Source organism: Myzus persicae, unplaced genomic scaffold (genome assembly GCF_001856785.1).
Source record: "Myzus persicae strain clone G006 unplaced genomic scaffold, MPER_G0061.0, whole genome shotgun sequence".
In the NCBI taxonomy this organism is placed as follows: domain Eukaryota; kingdom Metazoa; phylum Arthropoda; class Insecta; order Hemiptera; family Aphididae; genus Myzus; species Myzus persicae.
The window spans coordinates 62,368-81,724 of record NW_019104190.1 but is presented as its reverse complement, the minus strand read 5'-3'; the positions used below and the strand labels follow the sequence as shown (position 1 = coordinate 81,724).

Genomic DNA, 19,357 nt, shown 5'->3' with positions numbered 1-19,357 from the left:
ATAGTATAGCCAGTAATGGAACATATTATTATATTATTATTTACAAGTATACGCGATGGGCTGTAACTAATATGGAATGTGCATTTCCGAGTTTAAATAACTAAATGGCTTAAATAATTGATTGTAATCGCATTAAAAATAAATTACACTAGAAAACAATTTCTATTTCCAAAAAATATATAGAATGTATGTATAATAAATAAAATGTAATTATATATTTTAATGAGAAATAAATAAGAAATAAAATCGGAGCAATAATGATAAAAAAAAAACAGAACTATAGGTATTAGGTACCTATATAAATGGTATATGTATATATATAACTTTATAGAAAAGTTGATTTAATAACTATACGTACCTATGATTAACCAACTACTTCTTAAAGTAAATATTAACATTTAAATTTTAGAACCATAGGTTGTTTGACTTTAAAGACGATAATTTTCAGAAAAATATTTTAAGTTTGAAGAAACGAATAATTATAATGTGGTTTTTCTCGGATAAAAATTAAATTCATTAGGATAATTTAGAATGAAACATTTGAATTTGATTTGAAGTGATCATAAATGTATACATAACATGTACCTAAAATGAGTGAGGTACTGACTGTAAAAACCTTGAACTAATTTGATACAAAAAAAATTACTTTTTATATACTTTTTTCGGGTAACATATTATAGTATCTATAAAAACAATTATATTCATGCCAGTTGGCAATTGTAATAAAATACGTACCATAGGTACATACATTTATTTGTGTTTTTTTTTTTAATTGTAAGAAATTGTAGTTCTATTAAATTTGTCTGCCTTGTGCTTTTTTTTATAAAATCATTAAGGCCATTAGAAACTCGGAAATTCACGCGCCAAATACGGTGTTGCGGAAACATACAATTATTATACATTCTGTGCGCAAATATAGAAAAAAAAATTAATTCAACACTATCATTATTTAACCCAAAAATGTTAATAAATGAGAACATTTTGTTTTTATAAATATAATATTTTTTTTATTGAATGTCAAATTTTAAAACGATAAATAATATTAGTACCTATTACAAAGTCATAGTTATATAGATACGCTATAGGTGTATAATACAGTTAAAAACACACATTTCATTTTTTTTTTCATATCTTAAAATCTGAAATGGGCCTTATAATTTGAAATACTATTACTATAAATTATAATACACATAATACCTAAATAAAAACAAGATTTTCATTTCCATAAAATATAAAAATAATTTATTTAATTTAAACAATATGCATTCTTTAATAATTTGAAGGACATATTTTATTTTATTTTATGTAGGTTTATAGGATTCATTTTGAATAAATTAAAAAGTATTTAAAACTGAAATAGTACATTTCGTTGTACTTGTGCACTATATAAGTATAAGTTATAACCTATATACAGTACCATTTAAAATTTTTTTATAAAAATACATAAAAATAAAGTCAACCGCGTTTCATTGATAATGCATTTTATAATACTATATACTTTATTTGAGAACCCAAAAAGCACGAAAAAACTATTAAAATAGTAAAGTTGCCTTACATTCGCTGACCTGGTCAAAGTGTCAAGGACAGTGAGGTTCTCTGTGTAAGTAATATTTTACCATTGTTAATATGTTGTAAAATTAGTCATGGGAGTCTACATAAACAAAACTTTTGTAAAGTCTTAATTGTCTATGCTACCTATAATTTAAATAGCAATTCTTTAGATTTTGTATTTTTATTCATACTGATATATCTACGATGGTTAGTGGCTACATGTCAGGATTATAAAAAAATTATTATGTTTTAATATATTATATTATTTTATTCGTAACTATTTGCTATTGTGTTGCATATATTTATTGTACAGATTGTTAAAAACTGATATCAATATTTGTTATAGGGTTAAAATGAAAAATTCAATGAACGTCGTATCCATATTTTAATTAATAAATTGTACCCATTGTCAGGAAAATAAGTTATGGAAGTTACTTTGTAGTTTATTGATAGATTTTTTTATTAAGCATTAAATTTATTATAAGGAACCAAAGGATGGAGATTCACAAAACAAATCCAATTAATAACCAACACACGATCACAATATAATAGAAAAATAAAAATACTTTGCTGATGGAGTTTTTGCATAATAATACATTTTAATCTCGAAAAACCAATTTCTAATATCTGCATCAGACAGTTGCAAAATATTTTTTAATTTACATTTCAAACAAAATAAGTTACGCTAATAATGTTATTACAGTTGGAGAAAGTCATAACTCATAACAAATTCTTGTAAAATATGTGTTTGAATTGTATAGGTACTTTATAGTTGTATTATCCTAAAGTCAATCATTCATAAATCATATAAGTATTCCTAAAATAAATACAATATACGTCTGTACGTTTATTTGTACAACGACTACTTACACCGGGATTAAAAATACGCATATTATAATTTATCTATTATATATTTATATATAAATATAATCAATGATATTATTATATTATAGACTATAGGCTATAGCTATTGCGTACGCAAATTGTTATTCTTTGGACGAGAAGTCAATTATTAAAGTTGTTTTTGAATATGCATTAGGTGTATCATAATAGGTATTCATAAATTTATAACTGTCTAAAATATACAGGCACCTATATAATATAAGTATATTATACCATACATGCTGTGTATTTAGACAGTGCCAGTCATAGGATTGTGTGTGTGGGGGGGGGGGGGTAGTTAAATACAGGCGTATTACAAAATAAAGGTCGCTTATCATTCATAAATCGTAAAGCAATAATGTGTTTTATATTCATACAGGGCGTGTAGTGTGTGATACTGTGATTAGGTATTAGTACTGTGATTTATAGAGAAGTATTACATCGATAATATATTGTTATGGATATAATTATGTTAAAAACAATAATTATAATTAATAATTATATAAATGCGAACACGGGATTAATATCCATGCATGAATGCGTATAATATGGTACATATCGGTACACCTTAAAAGCTTAAACGGCGGTCTAATGAAACGATGACGTAACGCGTGTTGCTCATTATAATATACTGTGTGTTATAAAAGGTATCTCGTGTGGTAGAGAAGATGGAGGAAAAAAGTCGCATTCAATCGCGTGTGTACCTATGGGTATACCTTCATCGCAGCGTACATATTATGCGTACATCGCCGCCGTGGTTATCGATTATGCAGATGACCGGAGGGCACATAATATAATATTATTATAATGCTGTTAGAGCATACAACAGTTAATTCCGTTGGGAAACATTATAGAGGTGTTCTTATAGATATTATTCTGTCGTGATGTAGCCGTGCCACTTTCACAGTGGGTACATGGACCGAGTGGAACTGATTAATAGTACGGAAATGTGCACTTGTTCGCACACCTATATTCTGCAGTAGGCACGCCGATAAATAATACGCATGTTGCCCTGACAATAAACGTAGGTTATAAAATTATAAGTAGCATGTATGTGTGCATATTGGCCGAAATATCGATCTTTTTTTTTTAGGTGAAGGATTGTACATATTATAATATTTGAAATTCTATCGTTGGGTGTACCTACAACTTGAGTTAAAGGTTTTCGAAATTCCAACGACAGCGGGGCCAAACGATTTCGGACACGATTAATTTACAAGGTTAACGGCGGAAAACATGTAGTGCGTCCTACGTCCACAAACGAAATATTACATTATTATACAACCAACAGATATACAATAGTCTGATGGTCAATAATGCATCGAAACCTTTCTATAATAATTAATAGATTATAAACACTTTATTTACAGGCTACAACATTCCTACAACATTCGTTATTCAATAAACATTTGTAATGCCTATTAATTATTCCTAGATGAAAATTGTTCCGTTTCAAAGTGTTTCAAAAAAAAAAAAATTATTAAATTTAAAGTTCTAAGTAAAATAAGTTTTCGTTCATTCTAATTAATTCGATTAATCTGAAGGGGTTCAAAATTCTACGTATTATATATTTTTCTTTTAGAATATAATTTCGTGAATTATGCTTACACTTTCCCTTAAAATATTTTGATTCATTCCATTTCTGGTATTATAATAATATGAAATGTATGAATAAAGAGTACCTATACAAAAACGTTACATCACTACGCTTAATTTGAAGTGAACGTCTTAACGTAACCGCGAACCACAGTCTCTGCAGCAGTAGATTATTATATCGAATAGGCAGAATAATGAAATTGTCAATGGAATTATTATTATATTATATCCTTAGGTAACTGGAACAATAGGTCGTTGACGTAATAATACAAATAGATTTGTCTCCAAAAGATAAAACGTAGTCATTATGATAGGCAATTTAATAATGATTAATAACTATAATAAGTATATAACTAGGTATGTAGTTAATTTACCTGTGACAAGACGTATGGAAGAGTGACGACCAATAAAATGGCCGCATATATTTTAATCCTCATGCCAGCTGGATGAATCTGTAAAAAAAAATGTATATTAATAAAAAAAACTGTTCAGAAACCAAATTATAATCAATATACACCACAACTACGCCTAAACATCTTTTTGTGAATTTCATGATTGAAGAAGTGAAGTAATAGCTGACACTTAAAATGTATAAATATATAAATGTCTACTCCAGTACTTTGCTGATATTTTATGAGCTCATTTACAGTAATCAGACACACCTCCTACTATTATAACTATTACACAATACCATCAACTGGCAAATTATAATTTACTTATTTCGACATTTTAAAATCTTTTTTTCCCGAAATAGTAGGTAATTGATTTTTTGAAATATAGTTGCCAGAAGCCAGAACTAATGTTTTATACGGTCTATGTATTTTCAATCTATTTATACTAATACTATATTTTATGTGAGGACCTCGTAGGTACCTTATGTTATATTTTAGTATAGGGCTGACATATTTTATTTTACTTAAACCGAAACAAATATTGTTTGTTGTATTTACTCCTCCACGGTCAACCACCGATTTTAACTTCTTATTTACTGGAATACAGCACATAATGACCAGCACACTCTACACCGTACGTTTATTAAGTAAGAACTATCTTAATGGTACAAATCGGAACGATAGTAACCGACAAAATTTCGATTAGCGATGACTGAACCGATTTTCAAGTTTTCACATAAATGTATTGAATTTAAACGGGATTAAAAACAAACACGATCGATTCGTTTATTAAAGAACTCTTAAAAAGGGATTTTCAAAATTGTTGTCTGTCTAATCATTATGTGTTTGATCGGCGTGTAGATATGAATTGTTCCGAGAAGTAAAATATGACAATTTATCTATATATATATAAAAAAGAATGCCTTTTTTTCTTGGGTCACGGCAACACGCTTATCGCTTATCGTTTAAAACAGATCCATCTATAATAGATTATTATATAAGATAGATATTATCATTTCTTAGAGCACATTTCTCAGTCAATTTATTGTACTTAAATTTTAATTTAATGTTTTTATTACTCAATGAACAAAAATAATATTGATATTTATATAGACTAGTCGATTCAACAATATATTAGAATAACTAAAAACATGATACTTAATACTTAAATGTCATCAATATTAATTGTATCAATAATCTATAACTCATATATCTACTTAAAGGTCACCAGGGTGTGACTTTTATTTGTCTAAAGAACAATATTGCTTAATACGACATCTGTGTTACGAAATAATTGCAGATATTATCCGCACAACATATAGGTATGTATAAGATTCTGGGGATACCTAACCTATTAACTATAGTAAGTACAGTTACAGTATGTACACTAGTACCTACATCATAATACAATATGACATTGGAGCCAAAGTCGTTATGCTTCTTTCTTTATATAACACGTAAAAGTATACCAAGTCACATTTTTATTATTATATATTAATCGTTGTTTTAGGTTCCTGAACCGTATCTATATTAATGACTATAAAATATGTATTGTCTTATTTACAGTTACGATTATACGTTAGATTTTATTTGACAAAGGTACACAATAGTAATGGACTTAAAATACACTCCAGTAAGTATGTACGCATATATAATATATAAATATTATGCGTTATCCGGGTGCATTTTATTAAGTGATGGCATCGCTGGAATGAGTGAATTGCGTGAGATTTTCAACATTTTTTCCTTCCTCCTGTTATCCGAGCCCACACGAAAGTTAAGAGAGAAAAAAACTGAGGAAAATTAGATTAATAATTGATAAAAATATAAATACATGCAATAGCATTTGTGTATTAATAATTGACCAAAATGATTGTAGGTATTCCTACATACATATTTAATATAGTATTATACTTATAGGTACTGTATGATAAATTCTTGCATTTTCCGCCTAAGTATTGCAAAACAAGTTGAATTGCAAAACTGGCTTGCAATAAATTGTAGGTAATATTTACCGCCTATAGTGAGATTTACATATTTAGGTTATAGAAAAATAATAAAATATTAAAATTACAAAAAGTTATGTAAAAACGTATTTATTAGAAAAAAAAAATTTTATAAATTAAAAATTATAATTTAATCAAATTACGAATAAATTAAGAAATCCGACTGTTATACACATGTATGTTAATATTTTATAACAGGTTTAAATATTATGTCTTTGGTAGATACCTAAGCATAATGAAAAGTTGACTATAATATTATACATTGTACTACAGTGGGCAAAGACGAGTGGGTAACTATTGCGACTTGCCGCCTGCAGTGGAAGATTTTCCGTTAAAATTTTGTAATGGCAGACAATCGTAAATCTGAAGTAGGTATTTTACTCAAGCAATAGTAGCTTAATAAATAACAATAAACATAATAGGTACATATTTTCTCAATCCGGTGAGAGTTACTCGAGTATGAATACAATAATGAAAGAATGTTGCCAAGGTTCAATATATTAATTTTAGTAATTAGATGAGAATAATATTAGAAGGTCATAAACGAGGCCTATGTCAAATTATTATTTTTATACTTCATGGTATGAAATTCCAAAATATATACAATTAACAAGCACAGGGACTCACTGAAGTTTATAATATTATTATTGTTATTATTATGTTCAACAAAAAAACAAGTATAAATGTATAATGAATGATGACCTCTATATAGGCTCTCTTCAATTATTCTAAAATTGTATTTATTTTTGTATCGAATTTAAAATAATAATGTGTATTAAATAAATAAGATTCAGTTTAAGAGGTTATGAAATAAAAATTAAATTAAAAAGTTTAAAAAAATTAAAATATACAGGTATCGGGAACGGCAACATAATAATATAATATGCGTCTTAAATACCTACTTGTCATTATACTTCATATACCAGTACTATACATTACCTATATGAAGTTATAATAGTAGTATTTATAAACTATCCTAGTGTGAGTAAATGTAGCATATGTGCCTATAATAGATATGTATTATTAGTATATTGTTTGAATATTGTATATCGTACATAAAAAGAAACCAGTCCAAAGAGTCCACATATAAAATATACGTTATTTATAGGTAGTTATTTTCCCAAAAAAATCAAGTATTTAGTACGTCCGGTGTGCTGTGTACACCACAAATACAACAAAAACGTATACCTATATAATATATAATTAAATACGCCGGGAAATTATTGTCCTCGTTGAATAGGAAAAAAAATTGTCCCGCTGTCGTCGGTATGGCCGCGACGACGATCGATCGGCTCGGTCGTGCAGTATAATATATAAATATATAATACCTATTAGACAAGGTAGACTTGTCGACGGCAGAAAGGGGGGGGGGAGGGACGAAAATGAATCTATACATGTTCACTTGTCCGGCGTAGTATATAATAATATAATAAAATGCATAGCGTGGTCGTCGCATGAAAGATGGGCGAAAGAATGTAGGACGAACAACGGTGCCTGGCCGCGGCGACTTAATAACAACATTCCGAAACCGGGTTGGGTTTCTTTTTTAAAATACATTTTTTAAACACATGGAAATTAAACTAGTCGTAAACGCGGAAACTAGAATTTCGTGCACGCCGCCCATCACGCTTACCTACCCACCTATAACTATATATATTATGTGTTTATGCCTATACGGCGACGGGTGGACAGACTAAAAATTGTCATAGGTCATTATGGCAAATGGTATAATTCTACACAATGCGTCGTCATAATACTTCCTCAGATTGCTTATGGGTCTTTCAAATTTTGCCCGACAGACGTAACTCCCACGAAACTCACGTCCCCCCCCCCCCTTTTACGATTTTCCGCAGCACTAAATTCCAGTCAGTGCCTACCTACCTTTATACACGCGCAATACACATATAACTATATACAACTTATCAGGTATAAGCATAGGTCGCAGGTGCGTTCGGTTTGTTTTTCACGTTTCGTCTGAGGAAAAATCGACGGCAGACGTAGAGCTGCTCTGCAGCGGACAACTAGCTAGGCACAGACAGTTCGTGTCTTCACGCGATTTTAAAAGAGAAAGGTCTTACACGTCGCTATAGCATGGATAACGACGTGTATTAATCCCAAGAGAACCGCGTATACCTTATACATATATATACGCAAAACAATCATGTGAAAAACGAAAGGAAATATGAGGCATTACTGCAGCAGTCTTGTCATTGACACAATAACGTGACTAGTTTTTACGCACTTGAACTTCAATCCGAAAACGAGCGCACGGCGCATGTGCATTATATATATAGCAGCGGCCCGAGTTCGACTGTATCGCTATGACGCAACCACCTGCAACCGTATTTATTTATATATTATATTTATATCCACGTTTTAATGGTTGTTTACCCTTGTAATGTCATAATTATTGATATCGTCTGGCCATCGATGTTTTTGTTGTTGTAAACTTGGTGCAGGTATGCTACGCGATAATAGTCAATTTATCTACCTATCTACCTACTTAGGGCCATGTCATTGCCCATTCTAATATTATACAGAAAAACAACGTTCATTAGATTACATTAAAAGCACTCAATGTAAGACCTGCACAGACCATAATATTGTTTAATGTAATTATTCGAATAAACGTGTAGGTAGGTTGTTAACGATTTTACGGAAGAAAAAATTCTCGAACTAAGAAAATATAGTAGGTAAACAACTGAACTTGTTGACATCTTTCGCAGACAAACGGATAATAAGACATACTGTTAAATCCAACTATATTGCTGTAAACACAAAATTGAACGTTACCTATACTAAACGAACGATTTTGAAAAATAGAGATAATCCTAACTCTAGCAGTACCTACCTATATAACTAAGTGTCAAAACCAGTTTTTTGAATTCATTATTCTAGATTCGACCATACTATTTTGATAAACATAACATTATAGATTGCTTTAGATACAACATTTTAGAAAAATGAGTAAAGTTTTCTAACTCTAGCCAATGAATTAAAACTGGTTTCAAAAATAAAATCTCGTATCTTGTTAGATACAACGACTCCATAACGAGTTTTTTGGAATTTCAATTTTCCGTTCTGTATCTGCAAAACTAACTGCTGAATGCAGACTATATCAGCTTATACGAATATACTTAATACTTATACGATAAATAATTTAATGTTATAATTAAAACAAATTAATATACCCAATATACAAATTATTCCACAACATTTTGTATCGGAAAATGAAAAATGCTGGGGAAATCTAAAAAACACGCTGACCCACGGTGATTAAAAATATACCAATTATATTGTGGCGATTGTTAAACAAATCTACAATTATTGGACAACGGAAATTTGTTTTAATCCGATTATATAGTAGGTAGTTATTATCGTAATAACAAAAAGTAACAATAATATATAGATAATCTCAGTCTCCCGGATTTTAGTCTTCTGGTATTTACACTGCAGGTACATTGCATGTCGTGCACATAACAGTCACTACATATTATTATTATACGTACCAATGATGGTATTAAAGCCGTATTGGTATAATATAAGATGTATTATATTTTGTTGTGTATAGTTGGTCCATGTTTGAACACGATAAAACTACCATCGTCGTCGTTCGATAGTTGATACCTAGGTACTTGTATACAACATCGAGTGTATTGTTCAATGTGTAAGCCTTGTTATCAGACAACAAAACACATATTTCACCATTGAAAAAAGCATACATATATATATAATATACAATACCTATACTGCTGCAGTGCGCTTATATATTGTCATCGACCGCTACTGGTCCTTTTTTCAATATTCGTCCGTTCACACACAATATACGGTTCATTCGTTTCATTCGAAAAATATAATAATATATATAGGTACAATAATACAATAAGTTTTCCTCAGACATCGAAACAGGCGACCCCGAGACATATAAATTTGATAATTTATTGCGGCCGTCCAGACCTGCAGCAGCAGCAGCAGCAAGAAACGCGACAAGAATGTGTTCACGGCTTTGCACAACACCCCAGCCCTCCACCGCCCACTCAACTATATTATTATTATTATATTACCCACGACGACGGTTATTAAGACCAATTATTTAACGCGTGGGCGACACAAAGCCCATGACCACTTTCTCACGAAATTACCCGGCACAGTATAGTATAGCAAGTAGGTAAATACACATAATATCATAATATTGCAATAATTTTTACAACAATAAAAACATATACTCGCGCGTATTTTAATATGTACTCGTATATATATATATATATATTACAACTGTAATTCGCATTTCCACGCGCCGGCCAATATAGTACTATGGAGCACTGTATATAGTTGCTGTAGTGTAGGCACATGTACAAATCTAGGTTAATTTCGCGGAACGTTTCGTCACATCGGATCAAACTCGTGAGCGACTGCGAGATGAACCGATTCCGAGCAGGGATTATAATACAATATATTAGTATAATATCGGCAAGAGGCAACTATAGAAGAAGTACCAATATATACTACGTGCCTGTTTGTTTTTTACCCGTTAAAAAGTGTACGGTACAATTATAATTCGTTATCGACGCTCGAGCTCAATGAGATCACTGAACGAAACTCTGCACACTCGGGCGGTGTGACGGCGGAGCGTCTGAGTGTTGAACTTGTAGAAGAAGACCAAAAAAACTCTACCGGATGACGGGCCGAGACTCGATTACAGAGCTGTATTATGATTTTTTGTCATTAATGTTTAATTTATGCGGCGGGTTATAGGCTGTGCCAACCGAATACTAAACGCGTACCTATATACATGTACTGTTGAAGGTGGAATGGAAATTTTGTTACACAGGAGACGTGTAAAAAATGGTCGTCGGGTCAAAAACCCAACCACATCACGATGCTATGCGTATCCTCCATCGTCGTGGCGAATCGACGGTAATATTATTTCTGTCACACCTATCGCGTTCAGATGTTAAACTGTTCGTCTTGAATATTAAATACTTGCGGCGAGCGAGCGTGTGGATAGCTTTTAAACACAATAATACTCTTAAGCGTTTCCGTCTCCCCTCAAATGAGCTCATTCGAAGTGTATAAGCCATAAGGTAAGTGTCCCTCTAATATATGTACACGGGCACTGCAGCACGCTAGTCGGCGACGGAGACGACAATAATTCCATAATATTATATCTGTCTATATTCATAACAATGATCGCACACCGAAAATGTATGATAATATTATTATTACCGTTGTTGCCCATTGGTGCACGTGATATGACGTAATACGTCTGAGACGAAATACCTCTGCGTCTTTTATTGCCTCGCACGCCCACCAAGTGTTGTTGTTTTTCGCGATTCGGACCAACCCTCGAAATGTATAGAACATACTGAATGTGGGTACGAATGTACGATAATAATATGGGAATAACGTGTACACTCGCTGTGTATTGAACCATAGCCAATTTATAAATATGTACCTACATTGTATATATATATATATATATATATATATATATGATACTTGGGTGCCTGTGCAGTGTCGAACACCTGCACATAACGTTACCGGCTGTTGCACCCGCTTTTGTATGGCTTTTTTGGAACTACACGAACACAGCGAACCATAACTCAAGTGCATCATCAGCACACCATAAAAATAATAATAATAATAATATATAATATTTCAGAAAACCGTATGTGACGACCGAAATTCGTTTTTAGTGTGAATAATAATTTTCCGATTAGCCGCATTACAGTCTTTAATTTAGTTTATATATAATATAATTATCGTTTGAATTTCCCTATTGTTCGACCTGAAAAGAAAACACGGGTAACGATTAAAAGTGGCATTATAATACAGAATAATGCGCTCGATAATCAATAGTAAAAGTGTTTGGATAATGTCGGTTTTCTGTTTTGTTTTGATTTATTTTTTCTCGTTGCGGTATTGTGGTGGATTTCGAATATCGTTAACAATAGCGTGGGTGGAGAGTAATAATTTATAAATCTCGTCAGATTTTTATATACCTGAGCCTATAAGATACGTGCGTTCAAATTTTAATTAGATATTTGAAGTGCAGCCGTTTTTATAGGTATACGACGATGGGTATATATACGGACGACGTTTGCGTGAAATGAAAACCGTCATAATCGTACATAGGTAGGTACGCGTGTTTAGGTTAACTGCATAGGTTTTTGCTTTTTATAAAGAAAGCGTGTGTTTAGTGCAGTTTCAGAGTTATTTTTTTTTTATCCTTTTAATACGCGTCTATACGCACGAGACGTCGAGACCAGAGACTTCATCATCATCTATATGCCCGGTCACAATATAATAATAATTACATCTACTCACTACTCAGTCGGCTCTATATTATATCGACGGCGCATTCCTGTTGGCTATAAATTCGTCGGCTGTATATTACATATATAATAATAATATAATATACCTACAGGTACGCGATAACCGGACTGCTGGTTCTATATATACAAGAAAAAAACGCCAGGGGGCAATAAAACTCTTGTGATGTACAACATACCTATATAACGACGACGACGGACCGAAGTCGGATTTAGCGCAATGTCCAAAACGGAATACACACGGAGCGCGTATTAACATCGAAGACTACAAACAATAAATTTACACGAACCGAATATTCCGTTGAGGTATATAATATAACTACAGGTCCAACAAGTCGGTATTTTTATTATTATTTTTAATTTTGACGTAATTACTAATTACGACGCAATAATTAATAATGAATTGTATGTACCGGGCAATAGATAGTTTTAATTAATGGAAGAAGATAGGTGGTAGTGCGTCTGTTCGCAGTTATTCACGAGGGAACCTAGCGCGCATCATTGTTGTTCATTAAAAAACCGTTTTGGCTTCCATACAAATTTAAAAAATGGTAATAATAATATAATAATAATAATAATAATCGTTGTAAAATGATTTCCGGAACGTTTTTAGCTCCGTCACGCAGTTTTCGTCGTGTGGGAGCAGTGCAAATCTATATACAGTTGTATACATCGTTGTATATAAACGGACTGAGTATAATATGATATTAATACATTATAAAATAATCGTTATATAATAATTCGTGCCACATACATAATGTAGGTATATCGTAAACGTGATCAGGTGAAGCACGGTCAAAAATAAGAATATCTTATTGTGTACTATCATTTTCGTGAGTGGCTATTTAAACAACAAGTACCGAGTTGATGCCTTTTAACGTTGAAAAAAATGATGCAAATGATTCGATGACTGTTGCTATTTATACCTATACTTGTTGATCAACTCGCTGTATAGTCTATTTAGTCGTGATTGCATTTTCTGTGATAATTTTATTAAAAATATAATATCAGCTATATTATTGGGTTTTAAACCGAATCTTACATCTTGGGTTTTACATCTACGACTTTGGGCAATGGGAATATTAAATAATATTACTCTAACGATTATAGAATTATGTCTTCTCGTTCTTACTTTTAATTTATTATATATAGTTATCAAGCGATTAGCATATTTTAAACTTTTAAAACCTGAAAATTCCGTCTTTTCAATTCGTAGTCAGACCTACCTGATGGCTATTAATTACTGTATAATATACTACGCATATCATAATACTATACACAGGTCCGAAAACGATTCATCATGATGACGATTATAGAGCTGACACTGCGGCGTGTGTGAAAGGACGTGCCGCCGAATCCGATTCGGCGCGGGCTAGTTCACTATAATAATAATAATAATATAATAGTTGTTGGTCGTCCGGTTGTGGTCACAGCGTATTATTACGCCGACTTGTAAGCCGGCGGCGGCGTCGCGTCGTCGTCGTTGTCGCCGTTTTGACCACGGACCACGGACGACGACGACGGTGCCAGCTCATCAGCTCGGCGGCGGCATCGGTGGCCCGGGAGGAGTTCGATGCTCCCGATGACTTCCTCTACCGCCGAGCGCGCGCGCGTTCGTTCGCAGCTCGTACGCCGCGCGCCGTATTATTATTATTATCATTATACGTCACTGGGCCAACAACCGGTTTACGCGCGCGCGGGGCGACGCGCCCGGCTCCTACGTACCTACACTTTTTTTTTGCCGACCAACTACGCGACGTGCCTATCGAATTACCGGGCACTGCCCAGGTCGACGAAGACGGACGCGCGTAATTAAAATGTAGGTAACGAACGTCGTTTTTCCGCACACGGGCCTCTGCCAATAATATATTATAATAACGATATCGTATACATACAATTTAATACAATAATATATTAATATTAAATATACGTGAGTTTATCGCAATGAAATAATATATTACACATACGTGTGTGCCGTGTGCAGCGTGTAGGTATTTATTAATAATTATAATCGTTGCGCGCCAAGAGTCCGGTAACCGAACCGTCGTCGGTCGGGCGCGGAGTGGAGCGTCGTCCGCATTGCGAATGATAACCACGGACATTGGGGTTTTTGCACTCCGACGTAGTAGATAATATAATATTGCGCAACACCTTAAAATCTCGTTTCAGAGTTTAGGTATACAGTTATACTCGGGTATACTAGCTGCCTGCACGCGCGTTTCGTATATATTATACTAATATCATTTATATTATTATTTTCTTTGATCGGCAGAGAAAAAAAATACCGTCGTTACCGGGCGCGTAACGGGATTGTCGGGATTGCCGACGACTCGATATAATAGTATCATGTATTATAAAGGTATTTTATATTATTACACGTCATGTAACTCACGTGTATATATGTATATTGTATAACCACCGACGACCGTATAGATGTATCATACCCGAAATCTCGTTTCTTGCAGACACGTCTTGGAGATACTACCTGTGCGTCGCGGCTGCAGGGGCCTTAACATATATAAATTATTATTATAGTGACAGGCTGCAGATGCGCGCACACAAACAAAAATAAAATATAAACGAATAAAAAGGATGGGTTGCATTATCCAAGGAGAGACGGTCGGTCGTTACCACTTACCCGTTTTCAAAGTATACTGCAGGTACCTAATAACATAGAAAAACCACTTTTCAAAATCAATTTACAGTGGGAATTTGTTGTTAAATTCTTATTTATTATTATTATAAAACGCACCCCTGAAATACCACGTCAAGAAGAATGGTTAGGTAGGATTCTTATAGCAACCCGGGTATATATATATAATATATATATAGGTAAGTGATGTAATAACCATCTTGATTCAAGCAGGGGCGTATCTGAGTACTATATATAGCGATAAATGTTCGTCATTGTTGTGGATTTTCGGTTAAATAATTACAATATTATACGACCTGGGGTTCCTAGACTTTTGACGGCGTCAGATTTCTGTGGATCTCGATATCGTGTGAGACGTGCCGAAAGACCAAAATTCCAGAGTGTCTACGGTCGTAAAAAATTATCGTTTGGCTCCAAAAGGTACGTCACTCATGCATATATACTCCAGGGAGACGATATTCGTCTTGGTTCTCGTTTTACCCAATATTCTATTTTTAACAATAGCTTACATTGTGTATTGTATGGCGAAATGCTATAAGAAACTATAAGCTATATAACATATGCCTATATTCGAAATTAATAAATGTACTTTTATGTTAAGGTGTCCTTTTAACAAAAACTAAATAAATATTATGACATTTAAAACAATTATTGCTGTTTACAGATTGGCGAAAAATATTGTAACTAATTATATTAACTAGCATAGATTTGATTTGTTTAGGTAAAATTTTTGAGAATAACTTTTTAAGTCTAAATTTACTATTAATTAAAACTTAATTATAATCTATTTGATACGTTTATCGTCTCCAATATAATATTATTTATTATAAGAAAAGAAAACCTCGAGTTTACGACCCTAATTTAAATTGAAGTTCCCCAATCACCTAACAACATGCAATTTTAATTTATGAAGTTAAACACTATAATATATGTACACCAATACATCATGAAATTCAAATATCTATACGATTCGTGATTTCAAGACGGTTTCGTTTGTCAACAATATGGCACAGCTTATTAATGTCAAAATTATTCTTAAAATATAATAATTGTCCGAGTTTTATGTGCTGTACTACCGTATTTTTTTGACCTACAATTTATAGGTATAGGTACAGATGTTTTTCCGCCGGATAATAATTATTCCACGATTCGTCTTGATCAGAGTTTCTCAAACTATGGTACGCGTACCACATGTCGGTAGGTACGCGATAGGTCACAAAATGATGGAACGGAGAGTAAATAAATGAATTTTTTAAATTGTGTTTGATCATGGTCACATGGAAATAGACATAAGTGGTACGCGACAGATTAATAATACACATGAGTGGTACGCGAAAAAAAAGTTTGAAAATCGCTGGTCTAGACCACAGAGAAACAATAATAAACGGAATACTGCGAAGATACATAACCGCCACATTTCACGGTCCATGTAACAGCAGGGCGGCGTGCGATTTATAGTCGATGTGATGCATATTATTATTTTTATCATCATCGCGTACCAATAATAATACAAAGAAGCGTTTAAAAAAAATCCGAACGGAAAAACAGGCCAAAAATCGTTTTGCGATTTGCATCGGTCGGTCGGTCACCGATGGATCGAGCGTATACGATCCGGCGGCGGCGGTGATGTATCATGTATGCGAATGTAATAATATTATTATTGTATAAGTACAATGTAGCCAATGTAGGTACAAACATAATATTGTTTTCTATAGTAATTATACGTCAAACTTACTGTTTAACATGTTTCGTACACGTCTTATATACGACCGACCGAAATAAGTGCATAACGCACGAGTCCCAACTGCAACGGTGCTGGTGCAACGTCGACGTCGGCAGTTATTAGTAATTAGTATTATTTTCTATGGTCGTCGGCGTGTAAAAGGTCTATTATTGGCGTAGGAATAATACTACAGTATAAATGGAGCATATCCATGGGCTTTAAATCGTGTACACGGTTCGTGATTCGACCCGAAGTAAAATAAAAAAAAAAATAATATAATCTCATGTACCTACATAATAAATACTCGGTGTTGTTGCAGTAAAGTTGTTGTGTGATGTATATAATAAAATGGATGCGGCGGGAATAAAACGATATGGCACAGTTTATGCTGCTGATACCGGGTAATAGGTATAAGTAGGTATACTCGTAAACGATTTAGTAGGTACTTCTTGTAATACATATTCTAATTTTCAATAATATTATATTAGGTATATCATTATTATGTCTTATGTGTGTACAACGGTGTACATAGTTTTTATCATATAAATACATTTATGTGTGTAAATATGCGTTGCGCTACGAGACTATAATATTATTAGAATAATATCGACGATCTGCTTTTGCGCGGGCTTCCCGCTGCGCGCGCAAGCTCCATTATTCACGGTGTACGCGCACGCTTTAATCCGTTATCAATTAATCGTATTAATTAGATTTGCCACCGAATCGTATGCGCCACCGACGTCCACGACAACAATATACCGATCGACAGCACACGGCGGCAGAAAAACAATAAGTACCTGTACATCATAATAGAATAATATAATCAGGCAGGCAGCCGTTGCCGCGGATTAGGCTGTAAGTACAACATTACAATAACTATCGATGTATGTGCAGTAATATCATATTAATATAACACGGGTAGTGGGTACATTATATCGTACACCTAAGAGGAGTTATATTTTTTGTATTCCTATCATCTAGCTCCTCCTTGAGCCCCGCTGAAGCGAAGTACATATTTTCGTGTATTATACAATATATCATATTATTATGAGTGTGAGAAAGATGCCGTTCTGGAGTAAAAGCTTTTTGCGCCTATTCGACCCGGATTGTCGTTCCTTAATATATTATTACGTTTTTCTTCCCAAGTAGTGCTAAAACTGACGAGATCTGTAATATTCATATCCACTCGGACTAATCGGAATGCAAATAGCTATATTATGATATATATAGCGGCACACCTATACGTCGGCAATATTATATTTCAGACGACCGTGAAAATCGTCGTCTTTCGACTTTAGTTGTTGCGTACCAGCTCTGGTAGCTGTAGCATACCAAGCAGCGGACAACGCCATGATTGCGATGACTGTCGAAATCGCGATCATCGCGTATGAATACGTGCGTTTATGTGTGTGTCCGCTTTTAACCTGCGGACAATGACTTAACGATCACTCTTGCATGTGCGAACGCTATGTATATAATATAATATCGACCCGAGTATGACGTGGCGATGATGCCGCGAAACTACGGAGTCGAATCGGTGAACACGATATTTTTTTTGTAAAACTGACCGCGGTACATGGGGGACTACTCGACGGTAATAATAAAAATATTTATTATTTAGATAATAATATAAACATAGTTAACGTAATAAAAATACGTAACGGCTCGTTTTGTGTAGAACACAATGTCGTCAAACGATACGATCATTTATATGTAATTCTATTATTATTATATTATGTGTAGCCGTGTAGGTACCTATCATAAGATATGACGACCCGTCTGCGAGAAGCAAAGAAATCATTTAACGTTATATACGCATGCACTTGATTTTTTTCTCATAATAATAATTATCATCGATCTAATGCTGTGCACGATTATACTGAACAATGTATTTTTTGACAGACATGGTTACTGTCGTATAAATGTCATGTTATAATATTGTACAGCAGTTCGGTTACCAAAAATATAAATCGTTTGTTGAGTGTGTAGAGTGTGATTAACATTAATACGACTACCTAGATGGCTAGGTATAAAATATAGACGGTTATAAAAAAAAAACATATCTAAAACATTTAACGTTAATTATGTTTCATTCACGTACGGCTGTTTAAGTCTCTGTCAGACAAAACGCATATTTTTTTCCTTACGCCGTTATGATTTTTTGGTGTGTCTGTATGACTGTTGTTCATAGGTATGGGTATCTCATATTCACATAGACATAG

General features: G+C 33.2%; 1 protein-coding gene across 1 annotated transcript in view; it reads right to left on the bottom strand.

Annotated features, from left to right (window-relative positions):
- The window catches only part of LOC111039790 (sushi, von Willebrand factor type A, EGF and pentraxin domain-containing protein 1), a 48,816-nt gene that overhangs the window by 26,184 nt on the left and 3,275 nt on the right, over positions 1-19,357 (bottom strand). Inside the window, exon 2 of the mRNA XM_022323422.1 lies at positions 4,404-4,481. Within this exon, the coding sequence (XP_022179114.1) occupies positions 4,404-4,466 (63 nt within the window). The 5' untranslated portion in view covers positions 4,467-4,481. The remainder of the gene's footprint in view (positions 1-4,403; positions 4,482-19,357) is intronic.